Raw genomic sequence first — 27,252 nt, 5'->3', positions numbered from 1 at the left:
TGTGTGTGTGTGTGTGTGTGTGTGTGTGTGTGTGTGTGTGTGTGTATCATCTGAGTTTTGCTGAGATGTTTTTCAGAGTACTGGTTTCCAGAGACGCTTCCTGTGATACATAGCCTTTGCCCTCTATTTTATTCTGCAAACCAAACCCACTGGTGAGAGTATCACTTTGGGACAGGCGCTTGGGTATATGTATTTCAGATACCAGATATTTATCTTTGAACTTTGTATTATACTGCCTGCAGTCACGATCAACTGTTAGTCATATCATGTCCGTTTATTCTAATTCTGAATCTATTCCTGATGGGCATACCATTTTGAGAGAATATATTTTCATGATGTCAGTTTGTATGCTTTTTTTTGACTCTGGGTTTTACTCTGACGCTTCATAACCCTTTTATAATTACTTCAGACCACTGGTCAAAGTGAAGACTAATGTCTAAGACTATGCCCCCTGCTTAAAAGAACAGATCATACATGACAGGCAGAGCCCAACTACTTCCTCCTACTTAATGAGTAACGAAGAGGTCAAAAACTGGAGCACAAACACCAGTAAATGAGGCATCAAAAACGCATGGACTCTCTTGTGGATAGAGATACAGAGATGGCATCCTCCCTTCTTGCGATTGCCCATAAAATTATAAACTGATATAATCTGCTGCTGGAGTTAACTTCACACAGACAGTAAAATAGGTGTTTATTTCCTGCAGCGCACACACACATGAACCTGTGATCTGTAACTTCAGGAAAAAGTTAAAACGGCCTTACATTTCATGTTTGAGGAAATCCCCTAGAGCAATTTCTTTAGTCTTTCTCCAGATTGTTACTTAAAACCTATATTCACCTTCCTGACCAGTACCTGAGTATCTCATATTCAGTGCTTTCTTACATACCAAAGATATGGATTAAATACAAATGTGATCCCACCTGCCATTTTTCAAATAGAGGCTAAGGAATCTGGTGTTGGCTTTTTATCGGCCAGAAGCTTCTTAAGTCTGCCCAATAAAAACACCACCAAGAACTGAACTTGAAATTTGCTTTACCATGTATGCGGCTGTTTTGAAATTAGGACATTGTTTTTGATGTAGGATTGTTTTTGACATGCTCAAGAAACACAATTCAAACAACAAACACAGAACACCTTGTCGTCAATGGCTTCTGAGCATTGGCTTTCATAATAATTAAGGTATCACTGGCTGAAGTGGGCAAAGATCATTTGCTTAATCCGTGATCAATACCTGTCTGCTTATGTAACTGTAATACGGTAATAACGTGTCATAAATGCACCCCTCCTTATACAACAATACTAACAATGGACTATTGATATCACAGCAGAGACAAGATTGTGTATTATAAAATAAGCCTTTTTTTAGATCTTTAAATTGAACTAATAAGCTGTAACTGACCACTATACATTCATTTGAGGAGGGGGTGCGATCCATTACAAATAAACCCTAAAGGTTGTCCCTGTGATTAAATGTTCAATATATGTCCCAAATGAATACAGACTTACATTCCCCTTGTACTTTTTTTGTAAGTATTTTAATATATCTTTAATTTAAAAAAACATCTGCAGTTGCCATTGAATTTTAGATCCTGTATGTCTAAGTAATTTGACCACAGGGGGACCCGGACAAAGACTGCAGTCGCTGAAGTGGTTTGTCAGCTGAGACACAAGGAAGTCCGACCCTCGACTGCAAAGGAAAGTCTTAAAGATTATTACTTTTCAGAACCCTGGTCATTATTGTCCCTCATTTGCATACACATGTACAGTACAGACAGACTTTGATTGTGGGAGGGCTTGAGGCATAACTGATATACAGCTTACTGTCCATACTTACCTGCTTCAGTCCTGTGGCGCCGGACTGCTGGTGATTAACACAATTAATGGAATACAATTAGTCCATCTCAAAAATGGAGGAGCTAAAGAATAGAGCACAGAAAAGAGAAGGGAGGCACAGGTCAGTTTCCTGGGATACATTTGAAATATTATTCAGAAAGACCGTGATTTTCGGGCAGATATATTCTTACCGCTATGGTTAAACACAAACAATGTGTTTAAGACAAAGTTCAATGTCATTTTTCTTTCCTAAGGAGAATATATATATAATGTATGTATGTGTAAATATCTATATATATATTCATTTAATACATAGCCTTCTGCACTTCATTTTTCAGGGACACATGGGATCCTTTCCAGTTAAATCCTATTGGTGCCGAAAAAGAAGAAAAAAGACGTTGCTTTATTCTAGTACAGCATCTGGTGGCTGTGATTGTTGGGCTCATGGTCCTGGTCTGTGGAGTCATTAGTAAGGTATGTTCTCCTGCATGGAATAATATTATTTAGAATTTTCTTTCTCCTTCTCATGGTATCCTGAGATTGATCAGCTCTTGAGAGTCTAATATACTGCCGATATCATAACCCTTAGTATGTAGGCCTACATGCATCTGTGTATGATGAATGATGTTATTTTGATATTTGGGAGAATGATTTAAGCACAATTCATACGAACGTCTCCGTTTCTAAACTCCATCTGTTTTGTCCAATGATAGAGTTCTCTGCTAGTCCTCACTATCCTTGCCAGCCCAAAATCTCTCAACAAAGGAACAGATCGGGAGTTTTACATTCTCATGCTGGCGGTCTCGTTGGTGGTGCCCAATGTGCTGGTGTTTCTCAAGTCGCTTTGGAAATGTGCATTCAAGAACTTTGTGCCACCCAACATGCGCACTATGGGGCTGGTGAGTTCTCCAGTTTCAAGACTTACAAACTACTTACATAAAAAAAAAATGCTGATACCATGAAATGCTGTTTGTTTCAATATACCTATGGATACATTCTGTACAAGAATAACATTAGATCAATCTTATTGTCAGAGCTGCATGCGGTGATCTACAGTTGCCCTCTGTTATTTCATTTGTTTTTTTATTGACGTGTAGAGATGGTGATTGTTTTTTTTGTTTGTTTTTCCCCCAGATATGCCTGATTGAAACCCTTGTCTCTCTTGGCATGTCCCTGCTCGTAATAGTTGTAATGCCTCAGTTTGACATCCTGACCAACCTGTTCATATCTGGCAGTATTTGCTTTTTTCCATCGCTCTTTCAAGTCGTGTTTCGTTTACAGCAGGACAGCTGGAAGATTATCTTCCCTCTGTGTTCGGTTATACTTGTGCTGGCGGGCTATCTTATGCTGGGAGTTGATTTTTTTGTACGCAGCTCTTCCTACGTGGCTACTGACGAGACTTCCTACTATTTATATGTTGGGATTGCAATCTTGGCTTCCATGTTGATTTCTCTCAACTGGTGGGAAAACGCTTTTCAGGCGAGCACCAACATTAAAGAAATGCTGACAGAGTTAGATAGTTTTCGGGACTTTGTGTTCATCATCACCAGCCTTTTGAGGATAATTGTCATTGGTGCTGTGTTTGCGATTAATATCACACTTGATGGCACTGAATGGTCGTATTTCAATGATGTTAAATTTTATGTGCTTGATCTGGGCATCAAGCTTTTTATCTTGCAAGCTTTTTCCTCGGCTCTGTGTCACTGGTTTGGGGTGGTGGCGGTCAAGATACACTCCATCAAATGCAGCTTTGCCCTCCCTCTTCTCTTTATCGTTCCCTCGGTTCTCTTCACAGCGGTGGCCATTTTCTTAACAGAATTCAGTGAAATGAAAGATAGTGCTCACAAGGAAGATTTCAACTTCACAACTTTCTGTCAATACTTACCACATACAAACCCTATCAACACTACAGAATCTATGATAGCCGAAATCTGCAATAGCATCTGTCGAACGACATTGCATTCGTATTACGAGTTATGGCCCATTGGGGTAACTGGGGTAGAAGGGCTGTCCTGGTGGATCGCAATGCTGTGCTCTACCTACTATGTGTGGAGCCTGAAAGTCCAGAGAATCGAGAGGACGTCCCAGATATTCGTCCGCCGACTGTATGAATCCGCCTTCGTTGATCAGTCTCTGCTGCTGAACACCAAGATGAGAGTGGTCAAAGCAAGGAACCAGGAAAGGTACATCCCATTTTTAAATGCCATTGCTGTAAACAAAGAAACATAAAATGAGCTTTTAATGATCAGCCGTGACGCACCTGTGGAGCCTAGAGTCTTCCACATCGCCGTATACCATTTTGATACTGTACGCTGTTCTATCAACAGTGGAGACAGAGCTGAACAATTTGCCATTCGTGACCAAATGTGGGTTAATTGGGGTCCACACCTGGCACTAATGCCTAGATCCTTTGACAGTAAATTGTAATAAAGAATGAGCTGTTTAGGTTTTAAAGTCTCTTGCGATAATGCGGTGCAATGAGAACCCTATTTGGTTTCAGCATTCCGTTTTTTAGTGCATTTGTCATGTATCTCACATTCAGAACAGCCATGTGCCAAATGTGTATTTCAATCCTCTTTGATTCACCCCACATAAAAACATGCCTTTTCTTTCAGTATTCATTTTTACACTCAGAATGTGTGGTATTTTTTGTCTTACCACAGTACTGATGAAGTTGAAGAGTGTGTCATATACCTTTGTGCAACCATGTGGCACGAAACATACGATGAGATGCTCAAGATCCTCACATCAATGTTTAGGTAAACATAAACTGGTGCCACACTTTTTATAGAATATCTATCTATCTATCTATCTATCTATCTATCTTACAAATAGTTTAATTACAAAAGTATAGAATTCATGTATAAAGCTAACATTTGGCATGTCCATTTTTAAACAATAATTAATATTGACAGTTTTTAAGTATGTTTTGTATTGTTTGATTCATTTTAGGTTGGACAGATACAGGGGAGATCCTAAAGAGGATCATAAGGACAATTTTGACTTTGAATGCCACATATTTGTGGATGATGCATTTCATTCAAAAGATGGTACCAAGTTTGTTAACGAGTACGTGGACGATTTAGTCAAAGTGATAATAGAAGTATACAGGTAAGTACTTTTTTTTAATGCCTATGATACAGTAATGCATATCTTTCAGGTTTCAAAAATGCCAACTTTAAATGTGGGACTCATTTTGTAGGGTTTTTACCAACAAGGAGCCGGACGACATGTCAATTACTGAAACACCATACGGAGGGAGACTGACTTTTGTGCTTCCAGAAGGAAACATGCTGTACATTCATCTAAAAGACAAGCAGCTGATTCGTAACAAAAAGAGATGGTCACAGGTGGGCGTTTCACTTTCTCATACCAAAAAGCCGGTGGAACGTATGTAAAATTAAATTAAAGTTGCTTTTCAAGGATGATGCTAGGATTTCATTTTAAATGTTGTCACAATGATTGTTTTTTTTTTTACTGAAATTACGTCATATGAAGCTTCTCCAAAAGATTGTGCATATTGGTTCAAATATGTGAGAAATTGTTATACTTTAATGACAGCTGTTTCTGTTTTCTTCTTTTTAACAGATAATGTATATGTACTATTTACTTGGTTGGAAAGGCTATATTGCTAAAAATCCCAAAAACATAAAGGTAAGGTGCTTTTTTTCATTTTTTACAGTAAATGCAGTTGGGTCATTGGGAGAACGTGTTTCATTCCCCTGGTCTAGATGTCCTATCATGTCCTCTCTCTCTCCCGGCACAGAGACATGACAATCCATGCCGTGCAAGTCTGATATCCCTGGATGGAGAATGTTTCCTTCTGCCGGCTCAAAACAACGACGACAAGAGAAGGAATATCTCGGATGACAACGTGTACGTCATGGCGTTGGACGGAGACACAGACTTTCACCCTTCGGCCCTAATTTTGCTTGTCGATCGTCTCAGGATGTACCACAATGTGGGAGCCGCCTGTGGAAGGATCCATCCTACTGGAATGGGTGAGGAAAGAGATGAAAAATATAACAATTAAAACGCAACAGCTGTTGATTTGCTGGTGCTTAATGGTGACATGTTTTTTTTTTTTTTTTTTATTAAATGTATCAATATACTAAAACAATCTTATGTCGTGTGACTTGGTATCCAGGTCCAATGGTCTGGTATCAGAAGTTTGAGTACGCTGTCGGGCATTGGCTCCAGAAAACAGCCGAGCACGTGTTTGGATCAGTCTTGTGCAGCCCTGGATGCTTCAGCTTATTCCGAGGGTCCGCCATAATGGATGACAACGTCATTAAGAGATACACAACTACTGCCACCAAGGCTGGGGAATATGTCCAGTATGATCAAGGTGAAATGTTGATTTCTTTGTTTGGGAAGGCACTTCCCAAAGTTTTTTTTTGTTTTGTTTTGTTTTCTGTGGAAAAGAATAAGGATTATAAGGATTATCAATATCTGGTTTGATATGCAGTGATGCTACAGGAATTCAAACTTATTATAATGATATTGGGGAGTAACAAACAACTAAATGTATGAGGATTTTATTTAGTTACCAAGTGGTAATGTAGTTTATGAGCTCACATCCTAATACTAACCCTAAGCCAAAAACCTCACCTTAGCTCCAACCTAAACCCAAGTCCTAACCCCAACTCATATCGCCTCTCTAGACCTACACCTGACCATACCCCTAATCCTAGATCAAGCCTTAGCCCTAACAATTAATTCCAAGCAGCAGTTTGGTTTTGATATTTGTTTCACCGCAGTCATCTTTGTAATTGACCTTGCGATGCTTTGATGTTGGTGACAGGCGAGGACCGCTGGCTGTGCACGCTGCTTTTGCAGCAGGGCTGGAGAGTGGAGTACAACGCAGCTTCAGATGCCTACACCAACGCCCCCGAAGAGTTCAAGGAGTTCTACAACCAGAGACGCCGCTGGGGACCCTCAACCCTGGCCAACACCCTGGACCTCTTGCACAGTGGGCGAGAAACCGCCAAGAAGAACTCATCCATTTCCATGCTGTACATTTTCTATCAGATTTTCACTGTGGGCTCATCCATTCTTGGACCGGCCTCTGTGTGCTTGATGATTGCAGGTATATCTCTATAACAATTTGTAAATGGCCTCTACTGAAGTCTACCTGCTAATTTCAGGATAATTTCCATATTTTTACTTTTGCTCGGTAACACGAATGTCAGCAATCATGACTGTTAGCTTAGCAGAATCTCACCATGTCTTCCATCTCAATGTGACTCGCCTAGCCCACCCAATGCCCTCACATGTTCTCCGTGAGATAGCAGTGGCGCAGACAAGCAAACAGGGGCAGCCGTGTGGCATGTGATCTAATCCATGTAGTGTACAGTGTCGGGATGAGGGAAGTGAGGATGAGGGTTTTCTGCAGCATCATAAACAACATTAGTGTACTTTGAGTCATTACACATAAGCAAACAAAGGCTGTTACATTCTGTTGGCCTTGACTTCCACTAAAGTGTCTGTTTTTGAGATATCACAGTTATCAGCCTACGTCACAGAACAATTCAGATATGTGTTTTTTGTTCTCTACCTGGGATACTGCCTTTACTTTTTGGATGGGTTTGGCTGGGTTTGTGTGTTAGTCTTAAATTGAGATGGTTGTTGTATTTTAACTTCTCTTTAAAGTTAAATTTAAATGGATCTTGTTTATCTACTTGATGTATTTATTTTCATTCCAGGTGCCTTTTCCTTTGTGTTTAAAATGGATGGAACTCTGGCTATCATCTTGTCAGTAATCCCACCTGTTGTCTATTTAATCATTTGCTTCATAACCAAGCCTGACTTCCAGATCAGCGTGGCAGCAGTGCTGAGCGTGATGTACGCCTTCCTCATGACGGCCTCTTTCTTCTCCATCATCGGTAAATCCTGTCTGTTGTGCGTCTGCGCGTCTCGAGAGGTCGGGGTGGATGTTTATTGTGTGTATTAGTGTATTCATTTATTAATTTGAGGAATTCTCGTCATCTCTCCTCAGGTGATATGGTCAAAGAACAGACATTTATCACCCCCACGGGCATTTTCCTCGTGTCCATGAGTATCCTGTATCTAGTAACAGCCATCCTACACCCCCAGGAGTTCTCTTTGATTATTTACGGTCTGATGTATGTCCTCTGCATCCCGAGTGGCTATCTCTTGCTAACTATATATTCACTAGTCAACATGCACGTTGTGTCCTGGGGCACACGTGAGTCAAATCGAGACAAAGAGCAAGGGAAAGCCGTGGGAGTTTTGTGTGACAGGAACTGCAAGATGTGCTGCTGGGATGTAAAAATACAAGTCACTCAAGAGACAGAGAATTTAATGTTACAGCAAATCCAACAGGCAGTGCAACCGAATACTAAACCAGTGCAGAAGCCATCTGTTCCAGCGCACAACCCGCAAGACCATACAGTGACCGCAAAGCACAACGCGGACCACAACTCCCAGGACCACAAGCAGGTTGCCCTGCCCACCCCAAACATGCTGCACAAACGAGCCAGCCTGAAAAACAAGCCCGCGGCCACCGAGAAAGAAGAAATTGAAATGGAATGCATCTCAAGGTATACTATGGAGAGTCAGTCAATCCAATTAACCATCACTCAGTCAATCAATCAATTGCAAAATGAGTCCTGAGATTTCTGGGGGTTAAAAGGACTAATATTATAAGTACTGTCTGAAAAGATGTGTCTTGAGTTTATTATGAGGACATATGTGTCCCTATTACTACACAGCTTAATCAGTATTGAAGAGCCCAGGGGTCAAGGGATACAATTAAATGTTCATGTGGACTGATTATACCCAAGCATTTCATTTTCACACCTTGATGCTTCATTACAGTGGAAGTGAGGAGGATAAAAAAACCTATGAAGAAACTGAAGATGAAGATGAAGATGAGTCAGACATGGAGGAAATTGAAGAGTTTGAGGTTAAACCTAACAGTGGTGAGAAATTTCAGATTTCAAAGTACTTTGTCTCAAAAAAGCAGTCACATTCTTCTAGATTCATACACAAATACATTTAAACCAGAAAAGTAATGAACACACAACAAGGCCTAAAACACAATCAATGATGACACTTGCCATGTATTTTGTGTGAAGGATTTTTTTGCATGCAACAGTTCTGTTTGAATTCTTTGAAAACAGACACTGATTACTAGCATGGGATTCTGTTTATTATGTTGAATGTTAAGTTTTACATCTTTTTAATTTTTTCGTCAGAATGGGTTGACCCCGTGAAACAGGAGTTCCTGAAGAAACTGACTTATGCAAACCTGAAAAGAAACTTGCAAGAGCAAATCCGTTATGCTCTGAGGAATAAAAACCAGGAAGACATATGCGAGGAACTGGTCATGATGCTGACAGACACTGTGAATGGAGAGCTGAATGACAAAATCGGCCCAGAAGATATTCTAACTGACAGTCTTTTGGAAGAACTGCAGTATTCCCTAAACGAAACTGCAAGAAGGACACTGAAAAGCAACCGCAAGGAGAGACTAGAGAAAAGAGTCAAACGGGCAATCGAAAAAACTCTGACAGCCCCACAAGTGGAAAGACTAACTGACGTAAGCCTTCTTCATTTCTCTTTGTTTGCAATCTTACTGGTTGTTCTTTGCCTGATAGCATGTCCGTCTTATTGCTGATGTTTGATATCCTGTTTCTTGTCTCAGGATGAACACGACTTTTGGATGAAGTTAATTGAAAGATACTTGACGCCTTTAAAGGATGACAAAATAAATAAGGACGAAGTGAAAAGGGAACTGAAGTCCCTCCGAAACAAGGTAGGTCTAATCTTTCAGTGCATGTCCAATTATTGAAATATAATATTTTTAGACATATTAGCATTAAATCAATTATTGTGACCCCGTTCCATAAAACAATGCCTATGTCTCTTAGCTACTCATCCTGTGAAATATCTAAATAAATTACCAGACAAGGCAATCGATCTACAGTGTCACGATATAATGAAGACCTTACTTGAGATCTTTGAAGGCTTTTTTACATAGATTGTATTTGATTTTTTAGGCTACATTTCTTTACTTCATTGCGAACACACTGTGGGTGGTGGCCACATTTTTCCTTCAAGCAATTGGAAATACAATCTCCATCAAGATGCCTAAAATATATCCAAACGGCACTAAATCTGATGAGTTCCTCAATGTGGAGCCCCTAAGCTTGATGTTTCTGCTGTCGTTTGCTGTCCTTCTGCTGGTTCAGTTCCTGGCCATGCTCTATCACAGGTAAAGGGCATCAAAATATTCACACACCTGCCAGGAGTAAAGAGAAATGTGAAATCCTATATCACTCTTCTTTTGTTTTCACAGAGTGTACACTCTCATCCACATGGTGTCCTACAGGAGTACAGAGAAAGACTACGTAAGCAGTGAAGTAAGTGGGACTACATTTCTTCAATAACACATTTAAAGAAAAAATGCACACAAAAACAGGAGGGGAGTGGTGGAAAATTACCACTCTGGCTACCAGTTTGTCACTATATATTTATTAAATCTTGTATTTATTCTGGTTCTTGCAGGAAGATGAAGATGGGCTGACTTTTGAAAACCAATTTGGAAATGGTCTTGTGATGACCAGTGATGACATGTGAACCAGCGAGTATTGAATTCCTGTTACAGACTCGCTCCCAGCCTGTCAGATCTGGCCAGGGGTCTGGGTATTGTAATCATTCCCATTGTTAGAAGTGCACTTTATTATACACTGGGAAATAGACTGTATTGTTAGAGTATTGTATTGTATTGTTCATTTCTCAATGTCCTAAGTGTGTTGTGTTTTGCATTGTTTTACTCCGTCCTCCACCTCTGGGTAAAACAAAAGTCTTAAATTATTTAACGGTGCCTCATTAGATAGTCTTGTCAAAAACCCAATCACAATATTCCCGCTGTGTACCTCAGGAATGCCAAAACAGAAACACAACAAAACCAAGGTGGATGCTTGATTTCACAATGTGAGGGAATACTTAATGTAATAAATTCTTTATTTAAAGTAGTAGATTTATATTTTTCTGGTGAATGCTGAATGTTAAATTATTGTTCTTGACTGATTCATGTTATTGTATTATGTCAAGTTTATATCCAAGGATATTTTGTAACCAATTTCCAACAACAACAACAACAACAACAAAAACAAACATGTACAGTGAGTTAATGCAAGTGAAATAATAACTATTTAGGATTTTAAATATTACTGAACTGTTGAACTTTCTGCAAGGGGACCTAACCTGTGATGTATCTCCCTTTAAGCAGTTTTAATTTAATTGCCAGCCTTTATGAGCTTTGTTTTTAATATTGTTGGTCATATCGTGGGTGTACATAATAAAGTACTAAATTATAGCATGACATCTTCTTATTTGTGTCTGTATTACCCCTTTTAGAAGTAGCAAATGGTCTTAATGGAGAAAAGTCGAAATACAAGTTTGCCAGATGAGAACAACATTTTTTATCGGTTTAAGGCTGATTAATAGGATTTGTAATATATAATTCTTGACTGACATTGTAAAATTTAAGAATTCTTCATCACTATTCGGTCACTAAGTACAAATTAGTTTTGGTCATCTTTGTTACGGTCGTCGTGTTAGCATGTAAAAGGCTCCAATATGCAAAGTTCAGCCCTCGCCCCACTAAAGATTTATTGGTGAATAATAAATGATGTTAGTGGAGTTTGCCCTTTTTCAACCCCTTTAATTGCAGGCAGCTAAATTTTATTAATCCAGGGAGATAAGGCAATCACTTGCTACGGGCATGTGCAGGACATGCTTTTCTCTGTAACAGCCTCATTTCTGTCCTGAAATAACTTCCCAAAGCAAGACGTCCTTAAGAAAAACAAACCACCACAAAACTCTTCCCTTTGTTGTATTGTATGCACTGCATTCTTTATATGAGTATTTGTGTATTAATTAAAAATTTACACAAATCTATGCATTTGTTTACTCAGGCTGCAGTTCCACCCTAAGAGTGAAGTTAATAATTGACAGAGGTGAAATCATTATCAGGAAGAACCATGTCATGGAAACTGATGCTCAGAAGCCACTGCCTTTTATCAAGTGAAATGACTCTTTGTTTTGGGGCTTATCTGGAATCTTACAGTGAAGCACTTGGGATGGTTGCTTTTGTTTGTATATATATATATATATATATATATATATATATATATATATATATATATATATATATATATATAGTGACAGGCTGGAAACAACCAGCACATGTATGGTGCAAAGGTACGAGTTTATGAGTCTCCTTTTTATCCTAAACTAACACAGGCACACTGGTCCTGTCTAAACAGATATCAAAGACAAACACAGCAGCAGCCAGTGCCATTCACAATCAGCATTCATAAACCAAAGTCAAAGTCTGTCACCGTAATCAGTTCAGTTCAATTCCTCTTCGCTCGCTCTCTCCCACACTCCCGTTATCAGGCTCTCCTCCCAGGCATGGAGGGAATGGCAGGTCAGGTGTGTCACTAGTATTTTTCCTCTCCCAGGGTCAGGGGAGGTGCAGGGCAGTTCGGGTTGGTCCCTTGCAGCATCACAATGTATATTTATATATATCATCATCAGCTCATATCCATCCACTGCTGGATGAATTCTCCCCAAGATGTTTCCACTTGTTTCGATCTACAGTTTCTTTTCCACGTCAAGCCTGCAAAGTGTATGATTTTATCTTACCATCGTCTATGTGCTCCTCTTCTAGGTATTTTTTCACCTCTTGGGATCTATTCAATGGCTTCCTTTGTCCATCTTTGATCTGTTCTTCTTGCAATGTGTCCGGCCCATTGCCATTTTAACTCCATCAATGATCTCAGCTATGTAGGTTTGTTCTTGTTAAACCAACAGACATCTTGTATATTATATGCATTACAAATTTGTCATTTGAGATTATCATATTTTGCCAGTATATAACCAATATAAAAGCTTTGACAGTCCCTCAATCGATTGGTTATATGTGCTACTACGAGTGTATATCAGTAAAGTATCAGTGAATTTCCTGCTGCAGTCATTTTCGTAACTTGTGTAAGTGTAATCTTCTTCCCAATCACAGCTGCTTTTAATACCCCAAAGGAGAGGTCTTTGGTGATTCAGGACTATAGAAAGACTATATCGCCAAGGCAGCTTGGGTTATAATAACATTCAGCAGCAGTGTGACCGTATGGCTCCGTGTTCACCAGGACACTTTGAGACGGGGTGGGATATTAAAGTAGATCAATAAAGAAAAGTCCAAAGATGGACAAAGTAAGCTACTGTATATATTACAAAAGACCTAGAAGAAGACCACATTAAAGATGGGAAGATTAAAATATTTTGCAGATGTGACACACAAAGGGAAGCTATAGATCGAAGCAAGTAGAAACAAAAAAACAGTAAAATATTGTATATATTTTTTATTTTCCTTCAAGAATAAATTTAGAAATTCAAAAATTGAACTTGAACAGCATAACTTTAAAGCTTGAATGGCAAATATCAATTAATCCATTGGTATTAACATAGACTGAAAAAGGTTGTGTACGTGTTTACATAGTTTTCCCTTGGAGTTCAGACAGACCATCAAGTCTATCTAAAGATAAAAATTGGTTTACAATTTCCATTATGATACAGAATCACATCAAATGCAGCCAGAGAACATTACAGTCAGCTGATCATATCCTTAAATGACATTATTTTCAACTTTCAAACACTCCAAAGTAGTAACAGTCTATTTTGCAGTTTAATTCAGGTGCTCCATGTGAGATTAAAAAATGAATAGGCGTGATCCGTTTTAAATTATAGGTGGCAATGCGGTTCAGAAGAAAACTCCTGGCTTCGTGTTATTTGGCAGCTTGCTTCTTTTCCATTCTGAAAAAAAAAAGCGTTTTACATTGTCTTTCCATGTCAAACATCTTTCCATTTGCAGACACTGAGTAGAATGAGAAATGTAATGAGTAAGAACATTAAAGGGTCCAATTCTCACTCCTGGGTTTATGACAGAAATTACATCTGTAAACACCCGTCCTGCTAAAGCTCAGTTCATTTCAAAAGTCTGCTAAAATGTGGGGAGATCAAGTGACGAACTGAACTTTATTGCCATCTCCTCTTGCCTGTAAAACACAAAAGCTTCTCGGAATAGTCGAGTTTAATAACCTAATAATATGGAGGAATGAAAAACTTACTTGTATTTCATAAGTCTTCCTCCCTGGATGAGCTGAGCCGTCTCGTTAGTGACATGGCAGGCAAACAGTAGCCAGTTCCTGGGCTGAACTTTGTAGGCAAACCTCATGAACAGGAGCGAGTAACAGCTAAGAGCTGGAAAAAGTAAAATTCTGTTCATGAGGGGTGCTGTGGTTAACGCGACACATATGACAATAGAATCAATAACACCCAACGAAAGACAACAGGTTTACAAGATGTCAGTGTTTTTTCAGGAAAGTAAACTTCCAATAACATAAGGGAGAGAGAGTGAAATAAGGAAACGTTTGTCCATCCCTTGGGCTATCATCCCCCCCCACAGTTAACTGTAGTGTTCCTCACCGAAGGTCATTCTCCCACTGATGATCTCTGGGCTCTTCTTCATGTCAGTGATGGCCGCAATGGGAAGGCCCCAGTTAGCAACCGGCCCCCAGAAGTGCTACACATGTGGAGGAAAACAATGCCGTACATTTAGAAATGATAAATTGAAAACAACAAAACCAGAAAACAAACCAATAGACATAAATCAAAAATATTCCACTGGCTATTTTGCAAGATTCTTTCTCTAGACGTATGCACATATTGAAAGGTAGGCTAAAGTTTAAAGATTAAAAACTAAAGTTTAGCCTGCTAAAGTAAGTAAATAGAAACAATATCTCTTACCGTGCTGCAATGGGACATTTTCCAAGGAACATTACATCACCCAAAGAGAAGAAACACAAAAAGGGGGAATAAGTAAGTTATTAAATCACAGAAGGAAATAAAATAAGACCCGTACTTCCAAGGAAAGAAATCTACAATGCAGACATTTTTGTTGCCAAAATCAAGGCAATCAACAAATTGCTATATTGCTTTTCAACTCTTAAAACATTTAAAGCTGTACTGTAAGACCTGCGGACTCTAGAGGACTACAGTGGCAGGCAGGATTGCGAATATCCATATAGGTTGAGCTTTATCCCCATCTAGAGGATAGTGGTGTAACTTCTCAGTCTGAATGTGGGACTGACCAGCTTTGATCATAATATAAGAATAGAAATAATAACACTGGCAATGAGACTGCATGTCTGCACTATTTATTCCCTAAAATGTCAACTGGAGTGTTTAAGGCAGTTACTTTTTCAGGGTAAAAGTCTTGCATTTTTAAATCCCTCACACATATTTAGCCTGGCAGGATTTATGGATTGATTTTGAAGTTTACAAAATGAAGAAAACCACAGCAGCCTGAAAAATAAACCAGGGTTATGACATCAAGTGTTAGTGTATGACGTTATGAAATGCACTTATATCTGTGCACTGCAAGGAACACAGATGAAGGAATCTTGTTGTTATATCAAAATACTGTTTTTATCATCATTTTCAGCATCCATCCGTGTTTTAATGAATGTGTGTGTACGTATATAGCCCCCACAAACACTTACATATACACACACGCACACATTGCATCAGGCAGGATTGTGAAATGCATTTCCCCTAATATGAGGAAGAGAGACACCTAAAGACCTAGAAATGTAAGGTAGTACTGCGTAGATTGGACATTATTAACATCAATATGGTTAACTATCAGAGGTTTCATTGGTTTACGCTGGTGTTCATTAGCAAAGTCTGGTAAACACACAAGGTCGAGTTATGTGTGCAATGGGTGCAAATACAGATCCTGCCCCATCACTGCCAGCCTCCGGCACAGCAACACTGAGGGTTAGACCAAATCACACCTTTGACCTACAAACGGATCGCAAAGACAAACCCTTATCCTGTTGGGTTTAATGCACTATCAAAACCCACTTTGTGCCAATTATAATCAGAAGCCTGTAATGCAGGTTTGACAGGCTGATCAATGCTGTGTTTTGCTCTACGAGCCCTCAGTTACACTGACCCAGAAAGGACACGATTGCTCACATTTCACAAACATACCTCATTAAATAGTCCCGGAACTCCTTGCTCCGAAGGTGGTCCACGGCTTTACGTGCCAAAACCCCTGCCATTGTTTCAATGTGTGAGGTTACACGATACTATTTACACCAAGAAGAAGGCGAAACAAGGCGATCGGCTGAAGAGGGGAAGAGGGTCACAGTTTCAGCGGTATGCTTTACAGCAGCTCTAAACTGACGACACTCTGCGCCTGCTTTCCGGCAAATCCACCTGTCAATCAGCGCTTTTCTGCAACGTGATTGGCCGTTGCTGTGCGGTAAAGCGATTTGCTCAGCGACTCGCCGCTGTGGTTTCCAAAACAAAGAAGGGTGGGACGCTTTCCTGAGCTGTGATTGGTCGGGAATTGGCCAATGAGTGCACAGCCATTGAAGGACAATGGAGGGCAGGATGGATTTGAAGTTCCCCGTCTTTGAAAGGTGTTGTGTGTCAATAAGCGGTTTAACTAGTAATTTTAATGATGTGACAGCAAGATAACAACAGCTTGAGCTCTTTTGATTCAGTTCACCAAGCACTTTGTGCACAACAGGTTTCATGTCATTGTCCTAGGCTTCCTCTGTTTGCCTACACCGTGCCGTGCTGTCAAGGTGAGTTAAGTGCCCAATTACAACAACACATAATTCACATTTACAGGATTGTTTGTATTGTGTATCCCTTACAATCAATTCATATAATGATGCCTATATACTACAAGTTACTTAATTACTTATATATCACTTTGCATTTATTAGTCCAGCACACAGTATATTCTTAGTTATATTGCCTACTTCATGTCTAGTGTAGGCCCATGTTAACATTTGTGTAAGGCTTTTATTTACCTTTAATTTACAAAACACAGATGACATGATAAAAGGTAAGTTCATGTTCTGCCCAAGCTTCAAATATTAGTAAATATTTTGCAAACGGTATTGCTCCATTGCAATACCACATACTGACTTTTGAACTTCCTCATGTGCCTCTGGGTTACTGAGTTCATTTTTGCAAATGTAGAGGATGATGTAAAGGTTGCCAACCCTGGATATGATACCCATACCGACACCAGCAATCTGGAATTCGTCTTTACATATATGATTATGAGATAATTTCATCTTGAATGTTGCACGTTTTTTTTTTATTTTTTATTTTTTAGTGTGGATTATTTGTACATGTCAATAAAATAAGTAAAACATCTTGTGGGGTTTGATAGTGTAAGAATGTGAGAAGAGTGTGTTGTAAAATTGACCAAGACTGCTTTCCTTGCCAACCTTAGCTTTTTGTGAAAGCAAAAAAACCTAAGGTATTCTGTTGGAAATATTGGTAAGATTGTGGTTTTGTTCTTTTCAGTTTAATTTAAGGCCACTGATATGGTGCAAACTGATTTGTACTGTAAATGCATTACTACCAAGCTCTGTGGAGTGCCAGGCATTTAAAAATAAGCGATAAACACAAAATAACACAGAATGCCAACTGTTTTTGATTTGATTTTATTTAGAAAGTTTTGGCATGCCAAGCCATTGCACAGCAAAGATGGATATCTACAGGGCTTTTACATTGTTCTTAAAAATGTACATTACCTATAAATACCTGCAAAGTCCCAGAAGCAGTTTTTCAGTAGACTGTATTGAAACACCCTCAGCTTGTGGGTAAATAGATCACAAAGTCTTCTTGGTACCTACAAGTCACACCAGAAGCATTGAAAGCATTCTAGCTGAGGTCACACATCGGGACAGTCTATAGGAAACGCAGCACACATTTTGCTCACCAGTGCATTTGGAATATACAAAGTACCAAGATTTTTCAGTGCTACAAAAATATTGCACTTTTTTACTCTTACAAAATTGTGGTATTTCTCCAATAAAATAAATAAATAAGGTTTTCTTAACCCTCATAAATAGTTTCCAAACAGATATCAATGGTTAATTCTACGCAAGAGGTCAAATTGCTTTATTATGACCTGTAAACAAAACAATAAAACAACAAAAACAAACAAACACAAAAAAATACAAATAAGAACAAAAGCAGCAGAATCAAGGATCTGTTTCAAATAACTGAAGAAACCATGAAACACATACAAATTGGTTGCTGTTTTCCTTTTTTCCCAACACAATTGTTCTGCTTTTTTAAAGCTTTGTGGTTTAAATGGGTAATAACCTCCAAACAATAACAGGTTTAATTAAGGCTGTGATTGAACTGTTTCACAAGTTCTCTCTTGACTGCGTTCTTTTAATGACAACACTTGGGCCTAATCTTTCCATAGATTAAAACAAATGGTAGTTGGTCCATTAGTCGAGAGATTAGACTTGAAAGACTAGACAACAAGAAATGTAGTGTATTAAAATGTTGAGATGCCTTCGCTTGTTACTAAATATAAACACACCAGTTATCTTAAACATAATTCAATTAGAGAGGCTTTGTTTTGAAACTGTTTTTGACCATACACTGTTGGGTGTACACAGTGTTGTAATGAAAGGCTTCAAAATTGTATATTTTTAAGGGAGTGCAGAAACGTTCCTTCAAATTATTCCCTTCCTGTGAACCTGGAATGTAATATTGTCCAGGTTTTTCGTCAGGTAAAAATGCACAGACAGTAACTAGCAGAACCAAATTGTACTGACAAATCATTGTTTTATGCAAATATGTCAATTTGTTGCGCCTTTCTTAAGCAATAATGAAAAAGGTATTGATGTCATAAGTAGTTATTCAAATACATATCCAGAATATTTAAATAAAATGAATGTCACAGCATTGACGACAGTGCCATCTTAGAATATTCCACAATCCAGAAGCAGGATCTTGACATCACACAGAACAAAGACAGGGCAGGTATTGTGTCACAGGGTGAATGATTCAGGAAACACATTAAATATCTTCTAAAAAGCTTTCTATTCGTCTTTTTCTAATAATAATGTGCAGTGAATAGAATTAAAACGTCTAAGGTGATAATCTAAAAATCGTCTCATCCATGTTACCGAACAAAATGTTTATGTTGAAGCTAATTGTCATCAATTATAATATTCTTTAAATGCACATTGTAATGGAATAGATCAACCAATAAATAACATAATACCATACCAAAAAAGTGCACTTGATTTTAAATGACATCATCAAACCAGATAGCACATACGGAATGACTTCATGATACAAAATTAAACTCGTAATTTGAAAACCGCAAAACAGAAATCGAGGCCTGACAATCGAAGGTCTTTTAAATTATATTTAGAAGAGTAAATATAAGGATTTGCAGTTTTGTTTCTTCTAAAATTGGGTGGTTAGATTATATAAGGTGAATATAAGCTCAGTGTAATTCACACATTTGGAATAAAGAAGGAATCAAATATATTGGTTTTGTTTCTAAATCAAACATGATGGCCATTTAAATAAATAGAGAAAGCTTCTTCTAGTGTGTGGGAATGTAATACATCTGAAAGGTTGTGACACTGCAATTTCCATGTGATCGATTGTGGCTTTTGTGTGTCAAGTGCAACACACATTGAGATTAAGGCCCTGTCTACACTATGCATTTAAACCTATTAGCTTTTAACCTACATAAAAGTCCTCAAATACTGTTAGCGTCTACACTTTCTTTTACTTGGATTTGTAACATTTGGTCATTTTATAATACAGAATATATTTATTGGGTGAAAAAAGTCACAATGTACACTTTCAACTTTACATTATCGATCAACAAAAACAACAAAGGACTTGGAACAGAAAAAGAGATGAGAAAACCCATGCAGAACGCTCTGGAGTAAGATTTCCATGACCAGCTTGTCTGTGGCTTAATTTTCATGAGCATCCATTGAGAAAACAAACTGGATTTGAACATCTTACTGTTGCCATAAACTACCCAGAATATTCTTTGTCTTTGTGCAGCTCATGTTTGCATTATGCATACTTTACAAGGCCTTCTGCAGGAATTCTGAAGATATTTTAGGTCAGATGGAATAGATCAAGGTATTTAAAGGTTATTGAGTTGTGGTCATCATAAACTATATATAGTATTGCAATAAGGCAAAAAAAAATTCCTGGAAAGAGAATTAAGCTACATTAAGTGAGGCAACGGTTTGACTGCAAATACATCAATAAAATAGCTTTATCTAAACTAAAGCATGAATGCAGTACAGGAAGGTCTGTTTAAGATGTAATACAGTTTATATATTGTTTTTCAAATTTCAAGATCATAACCTCACGATGCATGTTAGTTACATTGTCTATACAATATGAAAGCCTTTATTTTTTATTTTCATTAAGATGGAGTTTCTGTGGCTTTTCCCTCAGTAAGAAGTTCCTTCATCCCAACTGATTGCAGGTTAGTTATTTGTAACTTAAACCGACAGGTTCTACTGATCAGGTAAGGCATTCATAGCATAGCTCTGTTTATGCTTTCTAAAGATCTGAAAAGGTTTCACAGAGGTCTTCAGTGTGTATTCACCTGTGAAATCTCTCTGCCGTACAGTGCACATATCATTTCAGAAACATGCATTGACTTTGTTTGTGACAGATACTGTTCACTTAATTGTAAAATTCAAATAGCAAAGGTGAATGTCTGGGTTGATTTTATATCTTCTCAACAAAACCAATATATGTATCGGGAAGAATTTACTCTGCTTTTCTCTCTGAGGTGTCATTGCACGTTTTGTATTCTTGTTCAGTGTTGATCTGTTTTTCAGACTAAAATGCATCTGATTTCCAATTCTTTACTAGCATACTGCCAGTAAGAAAACACTCTACTTTTCATAAGTCTACTTAATCTGTTTCTGTGTTTGAAATCATTCAGTGTGTTTTAGCTGTGTACTATAGTTGGAAACAGTACTGGCATAAGGAAAAGACTGTTCTTTAGGAATGTGTAAGGGCCCCGTTAAAAATGTGCTAATGATGTGTGAGTCTGAAGCTGAACTAGGGATTGACTCCATTTGTAACCTGTAAGGACACCTTGAAGTATTAGAGGGTGGTTAAAACAACAAAACATGAAAGGCTACAGTAGCTGCAAGAAATTTGCAAAAAAATAATCTAGAAATGATCTTTGATTGAAATACAGCACTGATCTAGCATTGGTGACAAAGCAGGTATTAATTAACAGATCATTATAAAAACATGTTTCCTTTGGATTTGTTGGCACAGCAGCACATACAGCTGATGTAAAAAACCAACAACACTGAAATTATTTGACAAGACTGTCAATCTGCATCGCTTGACACAACCGACTCTTAACATCCCTCTTTAAAGAGTCTTTGGATATACAGCTGTGGAAAAAATGTATTAATGATTAGAGCTGTATACTGACTATCTAATATGGTCATGATGAGCTAAAATTTAAAAGAAATTAACACAGAAGAATATTTCCGCACTGTTTCGGACCACCTTTCTGCAAAGCCCTTTAATAATCCATGCTATGTTTTTCTTGCAACTAGTGCGTTTCAGCCAACCTCCCCTCATGAAACGTATTACCAGCAATCCCTCGTGTGCTCCTTTGCCATGAATGATGTAGAACTAGAATTGGCTTTTGTAGTGCCAGTCCATGCCCTTGTGTAAAATCTACAGAGCATCACATTGTGTAACAATGATAAAGCTATTTGGCTCATATTGAGGACACTTTCTTGTTTCTTGGTAGTAGGTATAAAAAACAAAAGACAGAAGGCCTAAAAAAAGGCTAGCTCAAAAGAACAAAGATTTTGCTCAGTCTACATGTGGTATCTGTTGTATCTAATGGAGAAGCATATTTTCTTTGTAAGGTTGAAAGCCACTTCAGTCTGTAAAGGAGAGCCTCTGGTATTGTACTGGCTAATGCTCGTTTTACCAGCCATTTAAGCATGGCCTTAGTGGTGTTAAAAAAGCTCAGGATGCTATTGATTATAATAAATCAATGTAACCTCATCTATAATATGGCCGGAGACAACTTTTCCAGCAGCTTCAACTTCAGAGATTCTGCCCTTTTACTTTTTTGGGGAAAAGTGATCTTGCAATTGTTGTACCCTTATAATGTATTTGCAATGAAGGCAGAATGTGTGAACGGGTTCGAGCCAAGCTTTGGGATGAGAAAGGGCCGTGTTCCCTCCATTGGGCTGCTCTAGGCTTGTGTGGAGACGTCTCTTAGGGCACTTGATGTGGTTGTGAGGAGGGTCTGCTATAAACGTGTGGAAGTGAGTCTCTTCATTCCTCTTCTCTGGGCCAGACTGGATGACAGCACTGGTTCCAGCTTAGGGGCCTGAGGTGAACGGTTCAAAGCGAAATATGTGGCTGCCATGGCGCCCTAAAAGAACAGGAGGGGGAAGAAGATCTATTAGAAATGGCGATTTTCCACACTTACTCGGAAATATGGAGGAGATGACATGGTCATCGTTACGTATGGTATGTGAAACAATGGAACCTGTTGGTATTGATCTCTTAGGGGTTTTAACAACTGTAATGGCAGGATTTGCACAAAAGATGGCAGCACCATACAATGCAAAACATTCATGCCACGAAATACATGAACTCGAGGGATTAGTTACTTGCAAGATTGGTAATTGCATGTTATATTCTCAGTATTATTGAGCTCTAGTTTTTGAGAAGCAAACGGTCTTCAGACCAAGAAAAAAAAAACAACAACTAATAGCAACACAAAGGCAAAAAAAAAAAAGAATAATTGTAATTTAAAAAGTTGAGATGGTGAGAACAGGAAGATGACTGAAATTACAGGCATGTGAGACTCACCTTTACTAGCTGCACGTCCTGTCTGATGAGCTGACTCTGGGATAGATACTCCTTGTTTACTATCCAGGGGTGCCGTAGTACCTGTGGTGCAGTGAGACGCTGATGTGGATCCACGTGGAGCATCTTTGACACAATATCCTAGGCAGACACAAATGAGATGATTGGGGATTTCAATTGCAAACTCTTTAGTTTTTGGAATTGTTTGACAAATTGTATAATAACATGCTTTCATTCCATTTCATGAAAAGAAACTGAGATGATTTCTCGAGACTGTGTTCGATGACTGACAGAGGGCTTTGGTGTGTGCTCACTCAAGGCCATGTTTGCTGACATGCTGTAATTCGGCATATTGAAAAAATTGACAAGCATTCCTTAGTGTGGTGAAACAACAACAGCAGCAGCAGCCAAAATGACCTCAATTAATCAAAGTCAGTTGTTCTTCACAATGCACAGGAGCAAACATGACACTTAGTGACCTCACCGGGCTGAACCCGGAGAGCAAGCAGGCCCACAATGACTACTAGCAGATGAAAACCACGGAGAAGCAAAATGTAATACCTGCAGGAACCACGATATAATTTCAAAGTTCCTAGCAGTTTGCATTAACTGCCAGTGGATTACGTACATCAGCGTGTGCATTGGGGTTTTAAAGCCAGTATTGTGCACAATCATACATTCTTATCCTCTCTTCATTCTATCAGGCAGTTGATGCATTCTTCTGACCCTTTTTTGTTTTGTGCGACAGCCATAAGGTTCATCTGTAGCATCTGTCAGCTCTCACCCTGCCTGTGCTATCCGCCCTACAAACACAGCTTTGGGAATATTTAGTCTTCTGTTGCTTTTTGATGTTCTTCAGATCCCAGATAACAGTGTGTGTGTAATATCAGTTTTGACCGTGCAGTGTGAAGCCTGTTTTATATAGACTGTTGTCTAAGCCAATTCAGAGTGTTTGTTATCCATAACAAAGAAGCCCCTGCAGGCGTGAAAGAGGTGAATACTTCTGTTTATGAAAGAACAGAATTCGTGACTACCTTGGCCGCGTCCGACACCGTGTCCCAGTTCCCTCCGGAGAGAGCGTATTTGCCGCTTCCAATGCGTGCCAAGATTTCTTCTGGCGTGTCGTCCGGCCCGTTGGCGAAAGGTGTGAATCTGTTGAAGACAAAACGTTAAAAAGACGTTTCTAATGTTTTATGGATTTCGTTCTCCAAACTGTCGATACTCTTAATGGACACCAGCATCCCACCGAATACTGATAGGGTAGGGATAAATTAGGACATGAAACTGTTGTTTGTAAAGGTAATAGTCACAAAAAACAAGATCTTAATCTGTTAAGAAATGCAAATCTCCTTTCTTTGAATTGTATTTTTGCCTATAAGACTTATCTATCCTCTTTTTTGTGCACATTCACACCAGGATGTGTGCCAGGGCTCTTTTTATTTCTTATTTGATATGTTCTGAATTGTTTGGGATTTGTAAATGGAATTTCTGGATGACCTGTTTTCAAAGAGATTTAAATGTCACGTCTGAAGCAAACTCGACGGTGTTATCTGAGCTCATGACGGCTGTGTGCCGAGGACCTGCACTTACCCCAGATAACACCTAATCCCATTCCTCTGTTCTCAACATTAGTCACATTTTATTTTCCATTTTAATTTACCGACAGTTTATTTTGCAGGGCTTTGTAGTACTGATGGCTGCTTTTAAAGCTTTTATTGCCTCCTTTCCTAAGAAGGAAGGCTGATAAAGTGTCATTCAGCACTGACTGTACCGGTCAGAGGGGCTCGTGGAAGCAGCTGCAGTACATCGAGGATTAGGGAAAAAAAAAAGATCACATTCCCTGATAGATATTATCACAAAGTCCATGTTGATTAAGGAAATAATCTCTTTGGTTGTACAATCAAATGTCCCTGTATAGATGGACTGTAAGTAAAAGCTGCGATCCCTTATTATGGATGGTAACAGTTGTGCTTTATTTGACTTGTCAGGGACATTACAATCTTTGTTGATCTGTGGAAGACTTGTGTTTTATATCTAATATGCTTTGTCGGTAAATATGTAGCTGAAAATTATAGATAAGTGGTGTATGAAGGCTATACATATCAGTAGAAATGCTCTATTGAGGAAACAAAAGAATATAAGTTTGCAAGTAGAGAAAACGTGTCAGAAAGAAAAATGAATTTAGAAAGTTGGCGACAGTATAACGTTAAGCTGTAAGTGAAATGCATTTAATCAGCGCAGCTCCAGAGGTTTAATTGACAGAGCAGGAGAGAAAAACAGTTCTGTTTGGCTTCTCTGATTTCTTTGAATTATTTAACATTGCATTCTATGGAGCTGTGTTTTTGCTTTGCACTTTATTCAATATACTATTGTTTATTGATTATATTGTACTCTTGTATTCCTGGTAAATCACACCGAATAAAGGAATGAATAAAGAAACATACCCTGCCAGCATGGTGTACAGCAAGATCCCAAGACTCCAGATGTCACAGGCTGCATCATATCCTTGTCTCTTCAGCACCTAAAATGAGTGAAGAATTGTAGAAATATGATTGTTCCTATACCTCAGAGGCTCTTAATATACAAAAGGCTATTGCATATATTATAATTGTTATTTGTATTAGTTTGTTATTGTTGTGACACTGTGATTATTAAACTCGTCAGACAACAGCTTGAATTTCTGCAGGATTTTAAAAGGTCAGCTGTAGTACCTAACTTCTAACATCGGGGGGAGTGTGTGAGCAAAACAAAAAATCTATCCCGCTTCCAGTAGTTTTCAGTTTACTATCTCTCTCTCCTGGGGGAACTCTTCCACAAAACGAACTATTTGTCATTGCCATGCTTACCTCAGGGGCCACAAAATTCGCTGTGTAGCAGGGCGTCATAAGTAGACCGTTTTCAGCTCGGAGCTGCTTGGCAAACCCAAAATCGCAGATGCGTATGGATTCTGGATCTCCAGTTTCGTCCACATAGAGGATGTTACTCGGCTTTAAGTCCCGATGAACAACCTTTGAAAACGACGATTTTTTACATTTACTTTCTACTAAACGTACTTGATTTTAATTAGATTCCTAACAGTTGGGATTCATTTTATAGTTGTGTGTTTTGGTGGCTGGTTTGTACGCACCCCCTGTGAATGGAGATACTCCACTGTTTTAGTGATTGTGCAGAGAACAGCGCTGGCCTCCCTCTCGGAGAAGCATTTCTGTCGTAGGATTCTGTCCAGCAGCTCTCCTCCTCGCATGAGCTCCATCACCAGATACACATACTTGCCATCGTCGTATACCTACAGAAAAATTTTAAGTGAGAGAAAGAGAGGGGGGGAACACTCTTACTTTACTCATAAAAAGGCACAGAAAATAAGTGTGTGCATTGTTGAGTGTCTGGCAAGGTGAGTCACTCATTAGGTATTTATACAGATAATACTTTATTGTGAAAATTGTTATTTATATCTGAATCTGGTTATGAAGTCTGGTTATGACTACGGGGGACTGACGCAGGTATTTATTCTAGAAGGAGTAGAGCAGTTGGCTGCCAGTCCAGAGTCTGTCAGTGCCCTGATATAATACCTCTCTTTGGTTCATTCATGTACACCATTGTCGGTGTCAGTTAAAAGCATTAGCAGTAAGAAATTACATTTAATTACGTACGTCTTTTAAAGTAATGATGTTTGGATGTTGTCCGTATCTTAGCAGGATCTCAATCTCTTCTGATGGGTCTCTCTTGCTCCGATCGATTATCTGCAAGAAATCCAGTCTGGTAAAGTCCTGGGAGGTTTCATTCATCGCTCCGAAAATGTTTGTTCACAAAGCGCAGTTACGGTTCAGACTTGAGACAGATGTACAGGGAAGTCAAACAGTACTAAAAAAAACTATCATATGTTTAAGCTGACATTTATTTTAGAAACTATTGTGCAAATCAAATATTGAATATACTGTTGTTAAGTTGTTCTGTTTTATTTTAAATTTTATGCATAAACAAGGAATATTTCTTATTCAGTTTGTAAAACAAGACACATGATTGCACTGAGAATCACTTACTTTGACGGCGTATTCCACGCTGGTGATTTTGTGGACACAGCGCTTACACACTGAATAGGCCCCGATACCAACGTCCTCCTTGATTTCGTAGCCATCCGTAAAATGAATATTGTTCCCATGAAGTTGCTGAAAGACCAAACAAAATGTCAGCGAGAAAGGGACAATCTTCTCAAGATTGCACTGGCAAATGTTCGGTTCTCCATATATGTTGCCTTTGCCAGGTACCACCTTCAAATGAATCTATATTCTGTATTTTGCTGTATATTATTATACAGTAGGTATGAGAGGGAATCTTAAATCATGACAAATAATTTGTTAAATAATTCGGAGAGTCTGACCGCCACCATGGTAATTTGACTTTCAAAACTCACTGTTTTGCTGCAAAATCGATGCTAATTAGTACGGACTGAGCTCTCAGTCACAAATACTCATCTTCTCATTCCTATTTATTCAGAGTAAATTGGCATCTTATTAGAGCTGTTCAATACAAACCAAATAACTGTTCATATAACATGGCTCAATGTAATTTTGCAGTGGCACTAAGTATGTTTTGAGTAGCAAATAAACTGCGTACTCTAGATATCGTAACGGTGGAATGGGTTGTGG

The 27,252-nt window shown here is 38.6% G+C and overlaps 3 protein-coding genes across 3 annotated transcripts in view; 1 reads left to right on the top strand and 2 right to left on the bottom strand.

Annotated features, from left to right (window-relative positions):
• Nucleotides 1-1,858: 1,858 nt before the first annotated feature.
• Nucleotides 1,859-11,189, top strand: chs1 (chitin synthase 1). Its single transcript, XM_066696637.1, has 19 exons — nt 1,859-1,958; nt 2,176-2,311; nt 2,551-2,736; nt 2,972-4,020; nt 4,501-4,596; nt 4,790-4,948; nt 5,040-5,187; nt 5,426-5,491; nt 5,604-5,838; nt 5,985-6,185; nt 6,642-6,926; nt 7,543-7,722; nt 7,836-8,400; nt 8,678-8,781; nt 9,058-9,401; nt 9,507-9,617; nt 9,862-10,076; nt 10,161-10,224; nt 10,370-11,189. Exons 1-19 carry the CDS (start codon nt 1,912-1,914, stop codon nt 10,439-10,441), a joined length of 4,263 nt encoding a protein of 1,420 aa, XP_066552734.1. The 5' UTR covers nt 1,859-1,911; the 3' UTR covers nt 10,442-11,189.
• Nucleotides 11,190-13,215: 2,026 nt separating this feature from the next.
• Nucleotides 13,216-16,111, bottom strand: mpc1 (mitochondrial pyruvate carrier 1). The gene is made up of 4 exons (XM_066696638.1): nt 15,919-16,111; nt 14,354-14,450; nt 13,996-14,128; nt 13,216-13,681 (listed from the first exon to the last, which is right to left on the bottom strand). The coding sequence occupies exons 1-4, from the start codon at nt 15,991-15,993 to the stop codon at nt 13,654-13,656; spliced, it is 333 nt and encodes a 110-aa protein (XP_066552735.1). The 5' UTR covers nt 15,994-16,111; the 3' UTR covers nt 13,216-13,653.
• A 4,105-nt stretch (nt 16,112-20,216) lies between these two features.
• rps6ka2 (ribosomal protein S6 kinase, polypeptide 2) overlaps nt 20,217-27,252 on the bottom strand; it is a 44,129-nt gene continuing 37,093 nt past the window's right edge. The window contains exons 14-21 of the mRNA XM_066696924.1: nt 26,647-26,772; nt 26,257-26,346; nt 25,734-25,892; nt 25,453-25,614; nt 25,051-25,127; nt 23,641-23,758; nt 22,610-22,747; nt 20,217-22,166 (exon numbers count right to left, since the gene is read on the bottom strand). Coding sequence (XP_066553021.1) covers nt 22,041-22,166; nt 22,610-22,747; nt 23,641-23,758; nt 25,051-25,127; nt 25,453-25,614; nt 25,734-25,892; nt 26,257-26,346; nt 26,647-26,772 — 996 coding nt within the window. The 3' untranslated portion in view covers nt 20,217-22,040. The remainder of the gene's footprint in view (nt 22,167-22,609; nt 22,748-23,640; nt 23,759-25,050; nt 25,128-25,452; nt 25,615-25,733; nt 25,893-26,256; nt 26,347-26,646; nt 26,773-27,252) is intronic.

The sequence above is a fragment of the Amia ocellicauda genome, chromosome 23 (assembly GCF_036373705.1).
Source record: "Amia ocellicauda isolate fAmiCal2 chromosome 23, fAmiCal2.hap1, whole genome shotgun sequence".
Taxonomy (NCBI): domain Eukaryota; kingdom Metazoa; phylum Chordata; class Actinopteri; order Amiiformes; family Amiidae; genus Amia; species Amia ocellicauda.
Note: the sequence above shows the minus strand (reverse complement) of the source record. Positions and strands in the feature narration are given on the sequence as shown.